This window comes from Gymnoscopelus braueri, assembly GCF_963280865.1.
Source record: "Gymnoscopelus braueri genome assembly, contig: SCAFFOLD_130, whole genome shotgun sequence".
Lineage (NCBI taxonomy): Eukaryota > Metazoa > Chordata > Actinopteri > Myctophiformes > Myctophidae > Gymnoscopelus > Gymnoscopelus braueri.
This window is the reverse complement of record NW_027660732.1, coordinates 162,419-181,328: the sequence shown is the minus strand read 5'-3', so window position 1 is coordinate 181,328 and position 18,910 is coordinate 162,419. Positions and strand designations below refer to the sequence as shown.

Below are 18,910 nucleotides of genomic sequence, written 5' to 3'. Positions count from 1 at the left end.
CGAAACTTAATTCACAGTGCAATCTCTCTCTCTCTCTCTCTCTCTCTCTCACACTCACACACACACTGACACACACACACACACACACACACACACACACACACACACACACACACACACACACACACACACACACACACACACACACACACTACCTATACCGGTGAACATCAACATTTCCGGACGGTCATTTTAAAAACATCCTGGGTCACTTCCCCATCTTGCTGTCTGTAAATGTCGCTAATGGAACAAGCGCAAGATGCACATGTACAGGGAAAAAATGGGCTGTGAAAGGGAGAGTGCGTTCTGATTGGTCTAACCCAGAGCAGCTGTTCCTGGAATGGCAGATCTACAACTGCACATTGCCTCACGGATGGACGGGTTGTGAGCTTGTAGATCTGCTATTTTCGGTACAACACCGTTCTACTACGGAGCATAGCATAACAAGCATTGCTGTCACTGCGTTGCTGCTGCTGCTCTGCTCTGGTTGAAAAGAAACGTGGCGAACTTATTAATTCAGTTCATTTAACTTGGAATAAGTCAGATAGGATACGCTTGACCAATCATTTCCTATGTTCAACAACAACACACCACATATGTCCATCCTTTGGTCCGGTCGTTACAAGGCTAAGATGCCGTATCAGTGAAAGTAACTAAGTACATTTACTCAAGTACTGTACTTAAGTACAATTCTGAGGTATTTCTTACTTTACAGGAGTATTTCCAATTATAAATAATTGTACTTCTACTCCACTACATCTCAAATAGGCTATTGTACTTTTCACTCCAGTACAATTTTTTTTAAACTTAAGTTACTAGTGACTTTTGTACATCTTGATTATTATTACAAAACATACCTTAACCACTTCAGACCTTTGGGCCACAACGGCTCACATGCATTGTGAGCTTGTAGAGTAGATCTGCTATTTTCGTGCTCTAACAGCAGGCTATGAATACAAGATCAACTTCACTCCATCGCGAGTAGTGAAACTCGCCAGTTGCGACCCGTTTTGATATTAATGCCACACATTTGCACCTTTGTTGGATAAGCATAAGATAGAGTTGAATAAAGAAACATGACATCACCGCAAGAGCTATAGTGTCTACCAAACTGTGGATATACTCGGCAATTGGAGGGACCGACTACTGCTACTGCACCCTGGACGTCGAGTCACTCACGACATGTCTCCAATCTAACTTGTAAAACAAACTACATTAATGCACTCACCAATAGTAAATACATTATTTATACATTGTTTATGACATGTTTTTTTTTGCTTAAACAAAAAAACGTTCTGGCTTGCGTGCTGCTGTTTCAGCGCCCCACCTACATTTGAGTGACGGCACAACCTCACATACTGTATGAAATGATTTTACGATCAACCATGAATGGATTAGGAGAACTACCGACACCAGAGCTCACAGCTGCTTGTCTGCTGTAGAGAAGCCCCTGCTAAAAAAAAACCTACATTTGAGTGACGGCACAACCTCACATACTGTATGAAATGATTTTACGATCAACCCCTGTATTGCACGTTTAGATGGAGAAGTGAGGCTGCGCGTTTTCAAAGATTTTTACCCTGAAAGGTGGTTTCACTTAGGATTAGGGTTGCACTTAACTTTCATAGCCTAAGCATAAGACTATTTTTGTTGTTGATACAAATGTGAAACACTGTACTTTTACTTCTACTCAACTACATCTCAGAGGCAAATATTGTACTTTTACTCCACTACAATTATTTGCACAATTTAGTTACTTGTAACTTTGTAGATATACATTACATTACAAAACATACATTTACCACTTTAGCCCTATTTCATACCTACAAGCAAACGTGTTGTGAGCTTGTAGATCTGCTATTTTCACACATTTTAGTACTTTCACTTTTGGTACTTACGTACATTTTGATACCAATACTTTTGTACTTTTACTCAAGTACATTTTGAATTCCGGACATTTACTTGTAGCAGAGTACTTCTACATTGCACACACACACACACACACACACACACACACACACACACACACACACACACACACACACACACACACACACACACACACACACACACACACACTTTATATTGATAGCCAACCAATGAACCTCTCTGTGGAGTTATTTTGGTTGCATTGGAATGGCTGAGATTTGATTTTAAAGACCACTTTTACATTTTGTGCTGCAGATTGGGGCAAAAAAAGCCTGCCGCAACCTGGTATATTATGACTTTGTCATTTCTTGTTTTTTTACCAGCGGTGCTGCTGTGCTCAATTCCTCTAGGTGACAGTACAACACTCAAAGTCCTTGTGGGGGTATATCAGGACAGCCTGTCAGCATTGCCATGGAGACGGCCCACGTGGAGCACCTCAAAGTGGTACCCCTACAATGTTTCCTCTCACTGGGCCAATTGTCGTTCGTGCTCTTTAAATTCACTTCCAAGGACAACTTATGCCGACTTTTTTGTTTTCAGTGGTTTTCCACCAGATGGCGCTGTTCTCTATCACCTGAGTGACCATTTTCACCCTCAAGTCAAACAGATCCAGGAGATCACGTGATCGAAAGATTTCCCCCGTCATTATCCCAGGGGTGCACTGGACAGCCTTGCACGCCGTGCCGTAGTGATGAGCAGGCCGACCCGTAACCCGCGGGTCCCGCGGGTCAACCCGCGGCGCAGGTGGTCGAGTCAGGATTTCAGAGGCAATTATGCGGGCTGCGGGGTGAGCGGGTCAGCCGCTCTCACACGCAAAAAAAAAAAAAAACCCTATTTTGAACAACATATGCTTGTTTATTTAGCCCATGACAATGTTGCGCTACTGTAGACATTTAAAGCGACTTTGGGTACTTAAAAGAGCGCTATAATATATATATATATATATATTCCCACCGCGGGTCGTGGGGCGGGTTAGCCATAGATTTATATATGGGTTTGCGGGGCAGGTTGAGGCGGGTTGGGTTCCGTGGCGGGTTGGGGGCGGGTCATGAAAAAACCCGACCCACACATCACCACCGTGCCGGAACCTATTTGACCAGGAGCACGCGCAGGCACACGCATAGATTTAAAACTACTTTAAATTCGCACCTCAACAAAGTTTTCAAAGGCGCCCGACTCACACCTAGCGAATTAACATAGGAATAAGCCTAAATGCATATCAATTGTCCATTGTGTGACTTGCAGAGTAGGTGTTAAGCGACGTGCGCGTCACGTCATTGAAATAGAGTGCAAGAACATACCAAATGAGCATTGCATGCCTGCATTATCCACTTCCTGTTTAGCGTTTTTGGGGAAACCAAGGTATATAGAAAAGAAGGTCTACTGTCAGCAGTGTTGCTATGCTCATTTGGGAAGTGCTTGCACTGTATTTTAATGACGTGACGCCAGTGGCGTTCCCAGGAATTACGTTTAGGGCAGGCGAGATTTATTTTCCCCCCCCACCCCCTAGGTAGCGTCCTCTGGATGAATCTCTTCTTCAGCGGTGGTCTCTTCATGTTGTAGTTTAGTAATGAATGGCTCAAGCTGCTCTCAGAGCCCCTTTTATGCCAGGTGAGTACAGGTGATGGCCCAGACCCCCAACCCTGGCACCCCATGCCCATGGCATGAAGACATTTGCATCACTATAGGCGAGGGTCGCTCTGCTGAATGGATAGTGTATTGGCTGTCTGGCGGGCTAATGGCCCGACGGACAGTTTTCTGTTTGGATTCTTTTTCACTGCCTGTTTCTCACTTTATTTTCTAGGGGACGCGAGATTTTAGTTGGGCAGGCGGCCGCCTGCCTTGCCTCTATGGTGGGTACGCCACTGCGCACGTCGCTTAACACCTACACTATAGGTCACACAATGGACAATTGATATGCATATAGGCTAATTCCTATGTTAGTACACCTGGCGTGAGTCGGGAGCCTTTGTAAACTTTGTTGAAGTGTGAATTTAAAGTAGTTTTAAATCTATGCGTGTGCCTGCGTGTGCTCCTGGTCAAATAGGTTCCGGCACGCCGTGGCCGTCCAGTGAGCATTGCACCCCTGACTGTCAGCCTAGGGGCCGGGCAGACGCCATTATACAGTCTATGCATGGGACATGGCACAGTCCAAAACTGGAACTGGAAGTTTGGTGAAATATATTGAAGTCTATGGCAGCCGGCTGGACCAGCTTGTGAATACACACTATTTCTGAACGATTGTGTCCTTTGTCAGATAATCGGTTCAGGAATATAAAAGAAGATATATCACAGGTTTTTTTCCTATCAATTTTTTTTTATTACACTGTATAATTGTATTGAGGCATCTAAACAGCGGCATGTATCGTTTCTGGCAGTGTTGCCAAATTTTGTGAGAGAAATAAGCAACCAGGTCTAGGAAAACAAGCCCAAAAGCCAGGGGTCTTCAACGTTTTCAGGCCAGTGACCCTCCAATCTGGGATCCCAGGTAAAAAAAAAAAGGAAAAACAGCGCCCCCAGCGTTTTTCACTTTTGCATTTGAAGCGCAGCTCTGAATCTGTTCTTGAGAGATTAGGGACCCTCAAACTGATGGGGAGATGGAGCAGGGACCCCCTAGGGGGCTACAACATATATTGTATAATTAGTGTGGTTGCCCGAATGGGCAACCAGACTATTGTTATAGATAAACTTTATAGATAAACTATTTTTTCAATCGCATCTCCTCCCACAGTTTATTTTTCCCAATTTAGTGGCATATGTCAAAATGACCGTCTTGACCGGGAATCGTGTGCTTGTATTTTGCTAAGAGATTGGTTAAATAGTTTTATTGATATTGATTTATTAGTGCATTAAATGTCCCCATCCACTTTAATGGAAAAGTGAAAAAACTCAAATTCAAGTATTTTTTCCTCAGAAACCGTAAGGGCTAGAATTACAAGACTTGGAGGGGAGGTTCATAATTTAGTGCAAAATTATTAAAAGAAAAATTATATAATTTGGCCTCTTGGTGGCGCTATAACAGCCCAGTTTACGTTTTTGGCCTATAACTTTTGAACCGTAGGTCCTAGAATAAAAATCTTTTCCCCTAGATTCCTTGGGTCATGACACAACTCCCCATATAGGCCACGCCCATTTGCGTCAGGATAGATTTTCCGCCATTTTGAATTTTCTTCAAAACACACTTTTAGCTCCTCCTCCCATATATTTTCTCCAAATTTCACAAAAATCGGTACACATGATCTCTGGACCCATGCGATAATCTGGACCGAAACAGAATTTTGATAGTCCATACCGTTCGTCCGTAAATGGCTTCCAAAGTTAGTGGGAGCGGCCCGTTTTACAAAAAAGCCCACAAATCACGAACAAAACGTCCAGTCAATCCCAAATTTGAATCACATGTCAAGTGTGGTTTACTCAACAAATCCCCAAAAGAATTTCCACTTTGATACATAGGGGGCGCCACAAATGCTCAAAACGTAACCTTTTGATGCAAAAACCATATGTTGGGGGGACCAATCCTCTCAAAATGAAACGCAAGTGATCTCAGGAGTGATGTGACAATGTAATTGGCGCAGCCTCCGACGGTATTCCTCCCAGCGTATTCCTCGAGTCCCGGCGGCAGCGACCCGCGACTCGCATCGGCGCAACCACACTCTGCAATTGCCCTGAATTGCGACGCGTCTAGTTATGTATAAAATTGTGTTTCATATGTATAAACATACCATGTTATTGTGCATTCAATACTAAGCTATTACAAATAATAGACAGATTAATTGCGTGAATCCACACATTTACATTGACAAAGCATTGGCAGATTCTGCCCCAGAGGTAAAATAAAAGTGCGGTGGGAGCGCGCCCTAACAGAGTATTTCTGCAGTATTGACACTTTTACTTAAAAATTTAGTACTTTTACCACCACTGCTATTCAAAAAAAATATTTGAAGACAAATGAAATATAAGAAAATATCACAACGCGTCGCTTCGTGCCGCGTTGTGAGATCATAGATCTGCTATTTTCACCACTTCTTACATTTTTTTAAATGTATTTACGGATATTTATTTTATTTTATTTATGAAATACTTTTGAAACATTTTGGAATTATTTTTAATGAATGAAAAGTGTGTTTTTTTAATAATCTTTTGAAATAATATATTTATTTTTTAAATGTAGGAAACGAAAAAAGGGGATATTTACTCCCGACCCACTGTTTTGGAAACAGTGGTCTACTCTAGAGAGAACCTGTGTCCATGTACCGTAGCTATGGACAGAAGTGCTTTACAGCCCAAACTGATGGTCCATTGTGGAACCTTGGGCCGTCAACCTTTACTTTATAGAGTGCAGTCAGAAGACAGGCCTTGATAGCCACAGCGTTGATATACTGAATGTAATAGATAAGAACTTCAGAATTCTCCAGGCGCTCAACCGAACGCTTGTTTGCATGCAGACTTTGATGTGGAGCGAATTGCCTGATATATCAGGTCGTATTGTTTTAATATCATTAATTTGCTGTTCTTTTATTCACATATTATAGAGGGAATCTCCCTTGTTTGTCAATAAAGATGCCTTGCGCATGTGAACGGTAATTTCTGTGTATGTCGTCTATAAACTGGACTTTAGGGTTTTATTGAGCCAAGAGTGACAGGACTGCCACGGCACATCAGCTGGTGACCCCGACCGTGACCCTGTCCAGTCCAGACGACCGTTGGATCCATAGGATTCAAATAACAATTCGCCCATACACTATGTGCTACAATTCCTTGGGGCCCCAGGAAGGGTACACGTGGTGCTATATGTGAATTGTATTATATCAAATTTAGGTCAATTGTTAAAGATAATGTGAAAATATTGCATGCATGTGAAGTCACCACTGAACAGCAGATTGAATGACCTTTGTGTATTAATACTTAGGCTCTGTACTTCCTATACCCCATGATGTCCCGTTAGCGTGGCTGGGTGGACCGAGTCGATCCTCCCAGCATCTGTCTCTCTGTATTCTATGATCCTATGTGCTTCGGTGTTCATTCCCTGGTGCAAGGTGACCACGTACATGAGGTCCAGTATTGTGCGTAAGTACAGTCTTGAGGTATTGTTACTTTAAAAAGCCCTTACAGATACCTGTATTTTTACTTCCATTGCATACATCTCAGAGGCAGACAGTGTGCTTCTGCCCCTGCAAAACACCTTGAGAACGTTGGTTACTGTTTACCTTGCAGATGTTGATAACTGCTGCAAAATCACTTCAGCCCTGCACACAGCTCAGCCATTTGGAAATTGCCGATCTACAAGCTCATACGCTATTTCATCTCAAGCACTTCGAGCTTATGGATCTGCTATTTTCAAAAGGAAAATTGTTGTGCATGTCAGTGGATAGTGTAGTCTGCTCCGTGAGCACTTTGTTTAGAGATTTTGTCCTGCTTAGGAATTTAAACAAGGAAGATAACCGCCGGCATGGGGTTCAGTGGTGGAAGGTCACTAGTACTTTAGTTTAGTGTTCTACTTAAGTACATTTTGAGGTTTTCCATTTGTACTGCACTAGAGTAGTTCCAGTTGTCAATACTTTTACTTCTACTCGACTACATTTCAGAGGCCAATGTTGTACATCTACTCCAGTATAATTACTGGAAACCTTGGATATTTAAGTGGGTTCAAAAGTGACTTATTGCAAATTTAGAATGTTGGACGTGGGCTTGCAGCAGAGTACCTCCACATGGCAACGTAGATGCTCTTGATTGGGTGAAACAGATAGGGAATGTAACCCTTAAGATTAGAAGATTGGAGTCAGTTATTTTGAAAAAATATAGAATGAAAAAAGCGAGGTCAGAGTTAAGTGAGGAATATGTTCTTCAAATAAATTAGTTTCTTCAGAAAATTCTGCAGAATATATATAAAACAAGAGTTAGCATACGTGGCAATAACATAACAATAGAGGCAAAGTATAAAGGTGCCATCTTTAATGTAAACACATATAGAGTGAGAGTGTTGTAGACACTGAAATGAATATCAGCAAGGAGGACCAGCCAGCAGAAGCCATTCTAGGAAAGTAAATAATGCCATTTTGACCGTGTGAATAAATTAGTTGAGTGTTGGACTCAAATAAATAAATATGTAATAATTATAATAATAACAATATTAACAATACTAATTTTAAAAATGTAAGCAGATGACAGAAAGCCCAAACGCGTCTAAGTATTGATACCCTACTTAGGCATCGATTGAACACCTCATAATTTCTTTCCGTGGAAGGGCTAGTAGTCTCTCTTAGTGGCGAGACGCATTTTGGAGTACAGATAGTGCAAACATTAGTCATAGACCACACAAGATTAAGTGAGGAGCAGAACAGAGGCCTGACTGACATCACATACACTGTAACTGCAATTAATTTACACAGTATCATTATATGTATATAAATATATGATATATGATATATATATATATATATATATATATATATATATATATTTATATATATATATATATATATATATATATATATATATATATATATATATATAAAGCCAATTTATTGGAAAACATAAACCAATCGATTATTATATTTTTGCAGAAATTAAGTTTGTGGTCACTAAAACAGCCCTTAATATACTCATTTGATGATATAACTTAATAATAATAATTTAGTGGCTTTTCAGAGGCAGGCACGTCTCAATCTGAAACTATGAAGGCACATGTTACGACTAATTAAGTTATTAGTATTCAACATATTATAATCTTTGAATAAAGACAATACATGTAGGGAAAAATTAAGGGAGGAGATTAAGTTGATTTTAGTGGTGAGCAGCTCTAATCTTTCCATATTGACACTGTGCAGTAGTGGTCCTTTCTTATCAAGATGTTTACGGTTCAGCTGTTTCACCAAATTCAGTGGCTGTGTCAACAAGACAGGCACAGATGAACGAGACTGAAGTGCACAAGGGAACCTCAGAGTTGTGAAAATAATTAAGAATAGGCGGTATTGAAATGAGAATTATTGCCTGGCTATAGCTAAAATAGGGCTTAAATAGAGTTAAGTGTTCATTATTTTTATGTTACATGAATGGCAGAATAATACAATTATTTAAGCAAAGAGAAACATAAATAGGTTGCATTCCAACATTAGAAGAGTATGGATTTTTGCAGCGATAAATTGATCACACTGTGGCAGGGTGGACAGGGTGAACCATAGCAAGGTAAGTTTATAACATAAACAATAGATGTGTTGTCGAGAGCCAGCAGCAGTTCCCATCAGATCATGCAGTAGTTGTCAGCCTGGTTTATGGAGCTGCCGTATTAAAGACCTCTCTTTCTCTGTTCTCCCCCTACACAGATTTCACATACCGTAACAGCTTTTCCAAGAAGGTTAACACAATTCTATGACATCCAATATTACCAATATACAAAAACAAAGACTGCTGTATGGATTAGAGGCTGGGCTTAGAGGCATAGAGGCATTCATTTATGAATCCGGGGCCTTGCCACCCCAGGCCCACCAGGAAATGGTGCGCGTGCACGCACCGTGTTCTTGGGACCCGTGCGTGCCCGTTCCACTATCACAGAGCCTCCAAGGCACCCACAATAGTGGGCTCACATGTATGGGGTTCTGGTTTTGTTTCATGTTTACCCCCACCTTTGGCACACAGCCAGTTTGCAGCGAGTTTCACTTTCTTCGCCGTCTTTCCCCGCTCTATTCTCTGCCTTTTTTACGAGCCTCATGCCAGGACATTCTGTAAATGAGGCTGATTCAGCACATCATTGAGCATGCCGAAACACAACACATAAAGCAGTGTCACCGGGAGCAGGGTTCAGACCTGCGCAGGGAGTCCTCATTGGATTTCGCCTTAATTACTTGGCCATCACAGTTGTGGGCTCGGAGTAATAATGTCCCCGTCTTCACGGTTTCAGCATGTGCAGCTGCGGGGAGAAAACTTACGCAGTTAACTCGCATATATTGGCTTTGAAACGGCTTTTAGGAAAGCGCGTTGTGGTGCCAAAATCAATTTTACGCAGCGCAAGGCAGAAGACCTTCGAGGTCTCATGCCTATAAAATATCATCAAACCGGCTCTTGTGCAAGAGTCAATCTTACACATGCAGAAAGAGTGGAGACATTTTTACAGATTTAATCCGTATATGATAGCTACAAACCGGCCCGTCGAGGATGCAGGATGACGCTAGAACCAAGCTTGCAAGGCTAGTAGGGGAGAAAAACCTTTGTGGTTTTGCCCGTATATACAGCTTCAAACCGGCTTTCGAAAGCAGGAAATGTCGCTGAAAACAAGCTCAGGCAGTTCAAGAGTGAAGGAAACTGTCAGTCTTACCTGCTTACGACATGTCCAAACGGCTTAAAAGCACGGAACGTTGTTAAAATCCAGCTTCATTTGAACCGCGGTAGCCACTATGCACAACAGAGTCCTGTCACGGTCCGCTCCTCGGGCCGTGGACTTTGACCATTATTTAGACTTTGAATGCCCTTTTATGGTGTTGGACTCTTTAGGGTTGTTCGTTAGGCCTGTTAGGCCACTATTATGTTGTATCATTCCAATTGTATTCTGTTTCTCTGTTGTTGCCTTTTGCCCTGATGTTGTGTATCTTATTTTGTAGTATTGTTTCCTGTCTGCCTTAGTTGCTGTTTCCTGTCTTGTCTCACCAGTCCTCTGATTAACCCTGTAAATGGTAAAATGGTAAATGGTGCATTTGTATAGCGCTTTTATCCAAAGCGCTTTACATAGATTGTGCATTACATTCACCCATTCACACACACATTCATACACCGATGGCGGAGGAAACCATGCAAGGCACCAACCTGCTCATCGGGAGCAATTAGGGGTTCAGCGTCTTGCTCAAGGACACTTCGACGCTAACTCTGGGGGAGCCCCCCAGCCCGGGATCGAACCAGTTCACTCTACCCGGCCACTCTACCCCTGAGCCACTTGCACCTGTGTCCTTTTAGTCCTAGCCTATCCCTGTGTTGATTGTCAGTTAGTTTCACCTGTGTCCACTAGTTAACCGTGTGTCTATATATACTCCCCTGTTTTTTCAGTCCTTTGGTCATTGGTAAAAGTAAGTCACTGTGTTAGTTAGCTCCTTGTGTTATTTTCCTTGTCTCCTCGTGTTTGTATGTTTATTCCTGATCCTCTGTTTTGGTTAATAAACCACCCTTGCATTCGATCTACCCTGTGTCTGCCTCGTCCTCTGCCTTTGTCCTGCGCTTGGGTCCTACACCTCTGACTCTGATCGTGACAAGTCCGAGACGGATGTGGTAAGGTCCGGTAAAATGGCTTTTGAGGCTAAAAAGAGAGAAACGTACTCAGTTTCCAATCTCTATAGAATGTCGGTAGCATTCGATGCAAAAAATAGAGTGTAGTTATCTTAACGTCGACCTATGAAAACTATAGGTTACCAACGTAACCCCGATTATTTAAGAATATTTCTTCACGCTTCGGCGACGGCTTTCAGTGGTCCAAGATGATATCTTGTCCTATGTTGAATGAAAATAATTTGCCACATGACTTTGCTGATGGACTGAGGGATTAATGCCGTTTCTCACGAGAAGGAGAAACGGAATGAGGAGTGGCTTGACTGACAGGTGCGGTGCCTTTTGACACAAGGGGCAGGGCCATCCTGGTCAGTTGACAGCCAGTCCAGCCAATAGAAATTGTCTGGAAGTGTATAATAAATACTTTTGTGATCACGCCATGCAGGGGGCACGAGACATCGAGTGAAATAATATGAAAAATAGTGGACAGCAGTGAGAGAAGTCCACTGACTTGATTTTATTGAGTTGAAGGTGAGTTAATGCCAGCCCAGATTTTTCAGGTCAGCAGAAGGATGCTAAAGCAGCGCAAGAGTTGTACCAGGAACAAAACCCAGACAAGGATAGGAAAGTCTACCCCACTTCACCTGTGCCACGGATACAGATAACATCCACTTTGTCTTTGTAGCTGTCAAAGACACATTTCTGCAGCATAATCTTAAAGAGTTCAACCTGGTATAAAGAGTAACAAGTGACAGACACGAAAGGAGCTAAGAAGAGAGGTGTGGAATTAGGTGAGGTGAAAGAAAAAACATCAGGAAGCGCCAGCAGGGGGCAGAATAGAAAGGCTGCATTTATACACAATAAAACAAATGCTCACTTTGTCTTTCTATGACGGTTTAAACACAAGACAGTCTGATTTCAAATGCTTTCTTAGTGTTTAGACTGAATAGTGTGTTCTTTAACAGGCAGACCCAAACTATTGATTCTCTGTACAGGACAGGTTGCTGTGTTTGAAAGAAGTCCCTAGATCTGTACTATATATGTTACTTTGGACTAAACTGTGTCATAACAAACATAGTGAGAAGGAATTGTTTCATATACTGTACGACAATGGTACTTATGCCAATGATTCCACAGTTTACATAATTTATTTATCATATAACTATGGTGTGTTACATATTTTGGTGTGTTACATATCTTTTTACAAAATGTACTGAAATAAAATAAATCTGACCTTTCCCAAAAGATTAAGAGAGCTTCAGTCCAACTTTATCTTAATGACATATGAGAATTGTTGGTTTTCTTTTTTTGTCTCTACACATTTGATATTGTGTAGAAAATGGGAGACAAGACAAAATGACACAGCATAGCATGTATCCAAGCCATGCGTACAATTGGGACTGTTCATTATTTACCAAAGGTTGGTATGGCCCAGAAGAGGGGCCATACCATCAATCATTTTTTTTAGCCCTGGGGGGGCCATCTTTTTTTTTATTTTGGCTTTAGGGGGGGTCATACAACTTTAATTTATTGAAATTTGTATTTTTAAAAAGTTTACGTTTTTTGGTTTTTCATACGTGTTATACTCCCCTATCTATATCGCGTTTTATAACCCTGTATGGTGACTTAGAATGATATCTCCCAATTCTGTTTAGTTTACGTTCCGGACGCAGTGAACAAGAGAGACAGTGTTGCCAGATTGGCCAATTTTCAAAGTAGTTGGGCTGGAAAAAATATCATTGGGTGGGCACATAAAAGTTTCGCTTAATTTTTAACAAATCTGCCTTTTTTATTTTCACGTAGCACGTTGGCAGCGGATGATTCACGGATTATTCACGCTCAACAACATTCACAGAGGCCTGCAATCAATTTGCAGGCCTTTCCACGGACGGTGATCGGCCTGAGGCCTTCCCTGAGCCCCCGATACCCAGCGTTAAAGAACACAGCTGATGGTAATAATAGTTGTCATAGTTGGCATTGCATACCAGTGGAATAAAAACATAAAATTCACCAAGTTACAAACTGCAATTTAATTGACTACATTGTAAGGATGTACTGTATCTTTCTATATACACACACATGGGATTATTTGAGATCAATATACAGATTGATAAGCATTGTATAGGCACTGTATAAAAATAGCATGCATCTCTAAATCTCACACTAATCTTATTTAGCAGAAACATAGAAAAACATCAAAGGTTTGACGAAAGATTTGACATCTTGCTCTACATGTGTTATGAATTCATACTCTCCCTCGTTCGAACAAGATATTTCCCTTTTAAATAATCTCAGAAAAAAAACTGTGAACATTAATGTCATTAAAGGCATTAACCCATTAAAACCGGGAAAGCATCCGTGTCAATTTAAATTTTTGCATTGGCTATTCAAAAATAGCAGATATACAAGCTCTTATTTTTTTTAAATCTTGAAAGTGTGAGAATTACTGATTTTGAAGGCATTTGTTGAATCGGCCTCAGGTCTTAATGGGTTAACACAGTGTTAAATATATAGAAGTGTGAATTGGCCTTGTTGCACTGTAAGTTCAATGTACCTTTTCAAACATACTGTATTTTTAATGCTACGTGAATGTAATGAGAGTAGCTTCTACAGTACACTAGAGTTAAATATAACCTGAACTATCTTTAAAATAAGTTTGAATAAGATTCAAAACTTTATAGAATAGCAGGTGTCACAGCAATCAGAAGATCATGTTAGTTTGAATTGTGGCACATAAAGAAACAAGCTTCAATGTAAATGAAAGTTCAATGTTGACAAGAGTTGGTCCATGGTCCCTTAGACTTTATGGAGTACAGTACTGTATACTCCTTTATAGCACTCATAGGCATGCACACACACACTCGGACACACACACACACACACACACACACACACACACACACACACACACACACACACACACAGTCTTTAAAGGACGACTTCACCAATTTTCAACCTATCTTCATACAATTGGTCTTCACTAATACTCATGATAAAATGGTACCATTTTTTCCTACTTGGTCTGTGTCTCATAGGAGGGCTGTGGACAGTCCAGAAACCCGTCTACCAGTGACATCATCGTTAGGCAGGATTTTTTTTTCCAACAAGATTTCACATTTTTTATTTAGATTTTTATTAACGTGAGAACAATGGCTTCTTTTATTGCATTGCTACTTTCCAGGAATAGAAAGCCTGCAGTTTCTATTAGCTTGGATTCCCCATTGATGATGTCACTGGTAGACGGGACTCTGAACTGTCCACAGCCCTCCTCTGAGACACAGACCGAGTAGAAAAAAAGTGAGGACCAATTATATGAAGATTGGTTGAAAATCGGTGAAGTCGTCCTTTAACAGTCAGTCAGAATATAATGTCTACCACTGGTCATTGCAGGTAATGCAGATAAACAAAACTGGCATGCAGCAAAGAATAAAGACACTGGCACTGTGTGTGTGTGTGTGTGTGTGTGTGTGTGTGTGTGTGTGTGTGTGTGTGTGTGTGTGTGTGTGTGTGCGTGCGTGCGTGCGTGCGTGCGTGCGTGCGTGCGTGCGTGCGTGCGTGCGTGCGTGCGTGCGTGCGGTCTTTCATTTCTTGGTTTGTTGCTCATTTCTATCGGTCAGCATTTGGGTAAACTCTCCCTTTGCTTCCTCCAACATACGAAGAAACCACTGGAAGCAGAAAAAAAACACATGTACCACAAGTTATATAGATAATATATAGTAATATAACCATTAACACAACAGTTCATACACTTTTTCATATCAAGGACATCCAAATGAATACGCAATTTGCCGCAGGCCCCCCATCTGAACACATTTTGTGCTAGGGACCCCCATACAAGATTTGTGTTGTTAAAATGTTTAAAAAATATACAGATATCCATTTAAATATCAATCAAAAATATAGCTGCAAGCAGCAATAAGCGGTTTCGAAGGATAAGGCAGAGGCAGGAAGAGGCAGGCAGAGAGAGAGAGAGCGAGAGAGCGAGAGAGAGAGAAAGAGAGGCAGTTAGAGAGAGAGGGAGGGAGGGAGAGAGAGAGAGAGAGAGAGAGAGAGAGAGAGAGAGAGAGAGAGGAAGAGAGGAAGAGAGGCAGTGAGAGAGAGAGAGAGAGAGAGAGAGAGAGAGAGAGAGAGGCAGTGAGACGCAGTGACAGAGAGAGAGAGAGAGAGAGAGAGAGAGAGAGAGAGAGAGAGGGGCAGTGAGAGACAGAGAGAGGCAGTGAGAGAGAGAGAGAGAGAGAGAGAGAGAGAGACAGAGAGAGAGAGAGAGAAGAAGTGAACATGCATTAATTAACAAAGTTATGATTTTGGTTCAGTAAATTATATTTGGACTGGTTAAATTGGGGTTTGAACCAGGGAATCATACAACATGGATTGCTTATTATATATATATACACAAGTTCATAACGCGTCACATTGTAGATCGGCTGTATGTGGTTACTGTAGGTGTTGTATTAATAATTAAATCTGCAAAGTAACAATAACTAAAGCTGTCATATGCTGTAATTGTAGTAGAGTAGAAGTGACAAAAATGGAAAGTAAAGTAAAAGTACCTCAAAATTGTACTGTGCATTGTAAGCATTTGTATTGGTACTTGAGTAAATGTACATAGTTACTTTTCAGCACCATTGAGGAGCCAATGACTGACAGGCTAGGTATCACCAGGTGCACTGATTGCTAGAGTGCAGAGGGACATGAGTTGATATTAATGGTCTTAACTCAAAATGTATATAACACACAGCTTAAATGTTTTGATTAAATCGGAGTGTGATGTAAAGAAAATCTGTAGTGTAAAGGTTGCAAGTTCATCAAATGTCAATGTATATTGTTTCTTGTATCGGGGTAGCTCAGTTGGAAGAGCTATTGACTCTGAACCGCAAGGTCATGGGCTCGAATCCTGGCAAAAGCAACACAACATATGAGTAATCTGGTTCCTTGGTTTATAGAGCATTGTTACAGGTATAGACTCATTTGTTTGTTAATGTTGCTACCCTTTAAATGGCCATGGCCAATAACGTGGCATTGGGCGCTTAAAGTAAAATATTTAGACCTCTGACTAAAGGTCAGAGGTCAAAAAGTTGTATGAAAGTTGTTAGGCATGAGGAGACGCATGTGTGTATCAAAGTTTCATGGCTGTAAGTCAATTGAGTGAAATAGCGCCACCCTTTGGCCGATAGTTGTGAGTTTAGTTTCATAGCCGTTTAGCATATCCCTCTACCATATTGCCGAGTTTCGTAAAAAGCGACCACACGGTTAGGCCAGAACTGATAGGCTGATAGGCCTCGAAACCTTAACAAGTTTGAAAAAGCGGGTCTCAGCCCTCAGTGTGTTTCCCGATAATTAAATAAAGGTTGAAATAAAATGAAAAGTTATTTTCTTTTTATTAACGAATAATAATCAAATTAATCATTTGTCACATACCTTTGCTTCATCCGACGTTTCGAAATTAATGATGATCTTGCCATACTCTTTGCGTTGGAAAACCGATTTGACTCTCCCCTGTGAAACACAATGACAAAGCTGGTTAAGCACAATAATCAGAATTTTTAGCAAAGAAAATTAATCGGAAAAGGTTAAATTGGGATACTGAATTAGGGCATTACTCTAATTTGCACAGTGCAAAGTTAAGCATTGAATGGACCAAGTGAAAGCGATCCCAGTCCTGAACATTGGTTCTAATGGTTGCAAGATTGGGAGCATGATTTTGGGCAGTAGGTTTCAGGTTTGAAAAACTAAAGGCCGATCACTGGAATAATAAACTAGGTCCATAATAGTTTCGAAGATAGTTGCTCAAGCTACAGCTGCTGCCTGAACAATGCTTCTGACTATTACAAAAACTACACATTATTTCAAAGAAAAAGCCACCAGGCCACTAATGAGTTGTGACAGGTGTGATTGGTGATGAGTGAGAGCAGGTGAGAGGGGTGGATCCAATCCATGGGAATAGGGGGAAGGTTGCTGACTAGCTGACTCTTTTCTACACCCACCCTCACTAACCTTCACCTCAGTAAAACAACGACCTAACCTCAAGAAACACTATTTGTAAAATGAAGAATTCGCAATGATGATCACTTCAACACATTGTTGGGGACAGGGATCAAACCAGCGACCTATGGATTCACAGGCTGCCTCTCTTCTCATTGAGCTAGAGATATGGTCTCCCTGACGGTGTCTGTTGATATCTACCGTATTCTGTATACTGTAGGTTCTTCCGTACGTTATGAACCGAGCCTCTGTTTCGCTAACTACTCTGGATCTCTGGTTCACAAAACATTTACCAATAAAGATTTTTTTTGTCTTCTCGGAATGGAAACTAGTGAAAATAGTTGATCTACAAGCTCACAACGCGTTGCTATCTGAAAAGTTGTGAGATTGTAGATCGGCTATTTTCACAAGAAAGTATGTCATACATAAAAAACAACTACTCTCAAAAAAGCATTTCATGTTATTTTCAAAAAAATGCACATGTCTGAATTAACAGGGTCTTGTTTTGTACAATGCAATTTAAATGTAAACTGTAATAAGTGAGATTTGAACCGGGGACCTTTGGAACATGAGGCTATTCTTTATTGATTGAGCTATTCAATCCACAGCCTCTGACAGTGAGAAAGGAGAATCCAACAAAACAAAACAAAATGGCGAATGAAGTAAGTCATACATTGAAAATAACTACTTTCAAATAAGCATTTCACGTTATCTTTAACAATTGCACATGTATTCATTGATACAGTCATGTTGTGTGCAATGCAATTATAATGAAGTCTACATGAGGTGGAATTCGAACCGGCGACGCTGTGGTTTCAAGGCAGATGATTAAGCGATCAAGCTATTGGACCAACAGACCTGAACCTGTGAAAAAGGTGCTCACACATTTGACACAGTTTCACGCAAATTGCTCAGAAATCCTTGGTTTAAATGTTTTTCAAACTGCTCAATATGGCGTAAAATCTGAGGGCGGAGCTCACTGGTCAAAGTGATAGATGTGTTCCTCATGAGTCAAGGCACATGTGTAAGCAAGTTTACATTATTGCAAAGTTTCAAACAAAATACAAGAGTCTGCATGTATGTGTTAGGGGCAGACGAATAATTTTCATAAAACTGCAATATTCATTGGCTCTTACAAACTTTTCATGAAGTGAGATTTTAGATATTGGTCCAAAGTTCATGTGTAAAAAGTTTCGTGCAGATTGCTCAAAGATCCCATTTTTACTGTTTTTCATATCATTCAAAATGGTGGGAAATCTAAAGGTCAGAGGTCAAAAAGTTGTATGAAAGTTGTTAGGCATGAGGAGACGCATGTGTGTATCAAAGTTTCATGGCTGTAGGTCAAACAGGGCATGAGTTGTATCCGTTCAAAGTCAATTGAGTGAAATAGCGCCACCCTTTGGCCGATAGTTGTGAGTTTAGTTTCATAGCCGTTTGGCATAGCCCTCTACCATATTGCCGAGTTTCGTAAAAAGCGACCACACGGTTAGGCCAGAACTGATAGGCTGATAGGCCTCGAAACCTTAACAAGTTTGAAAAAGCGGGTCTCAGCCCTCAGTGTGTTTCCCGATAATTAAATAAAGGTTGAAATAAAATGAAAAGTTATTTTCTTTTTATTAACGAATAATAATCAAATTAATCATTTGTCACATACCTTTGCTTCATCCGACGTTTCGAAATTAATGATGATCTTGCCATACTCTTTGCGTTGGAAAACCGATTTGACTCTCCCCTGTGAAACACAATGACA

At 40.9% G+C, this 18,910-nt stretch overlaps 1 protein-coding gene across 1 annotated transcript in view; it reads right to left on the bottom strand.

Annotated features, from left to right (window-relative positions):
* Nucleotides 1–13,189: 13,189 nt before the first annotated feature.
* Nucleotides 13,190–18,910, bottom strand: part of LOC308081261 (intermembrane lipid transfer protein VPS13A-like) — a 167,121-nt gene continuing 161,400 nt past the window's right edge. Inside the window, exons 75-77 of the mRNA XM_080457648.1 lie at nucleotides 18,815–18,892; nucleotides 16,597–16,674; nucleotides 13,190–14,843 (exon numbers count right to left, since the gene is read on the bottom strand). Of these exons, the coding sequence (XP_080313774.1) occupies nucleotides 14,760–14,843; nucleotides 16,597–16,674; nucleotides 18,815–18,892 (240 nt within the window). The 3' untranslated portion in view covers nucleotides 13,190–14,759. The remainder of the gene's footprint in view (nucleotides 14,844–16,596; nucleotides 16,675–18,814; nucleotides 18,893–18,910) is intronic.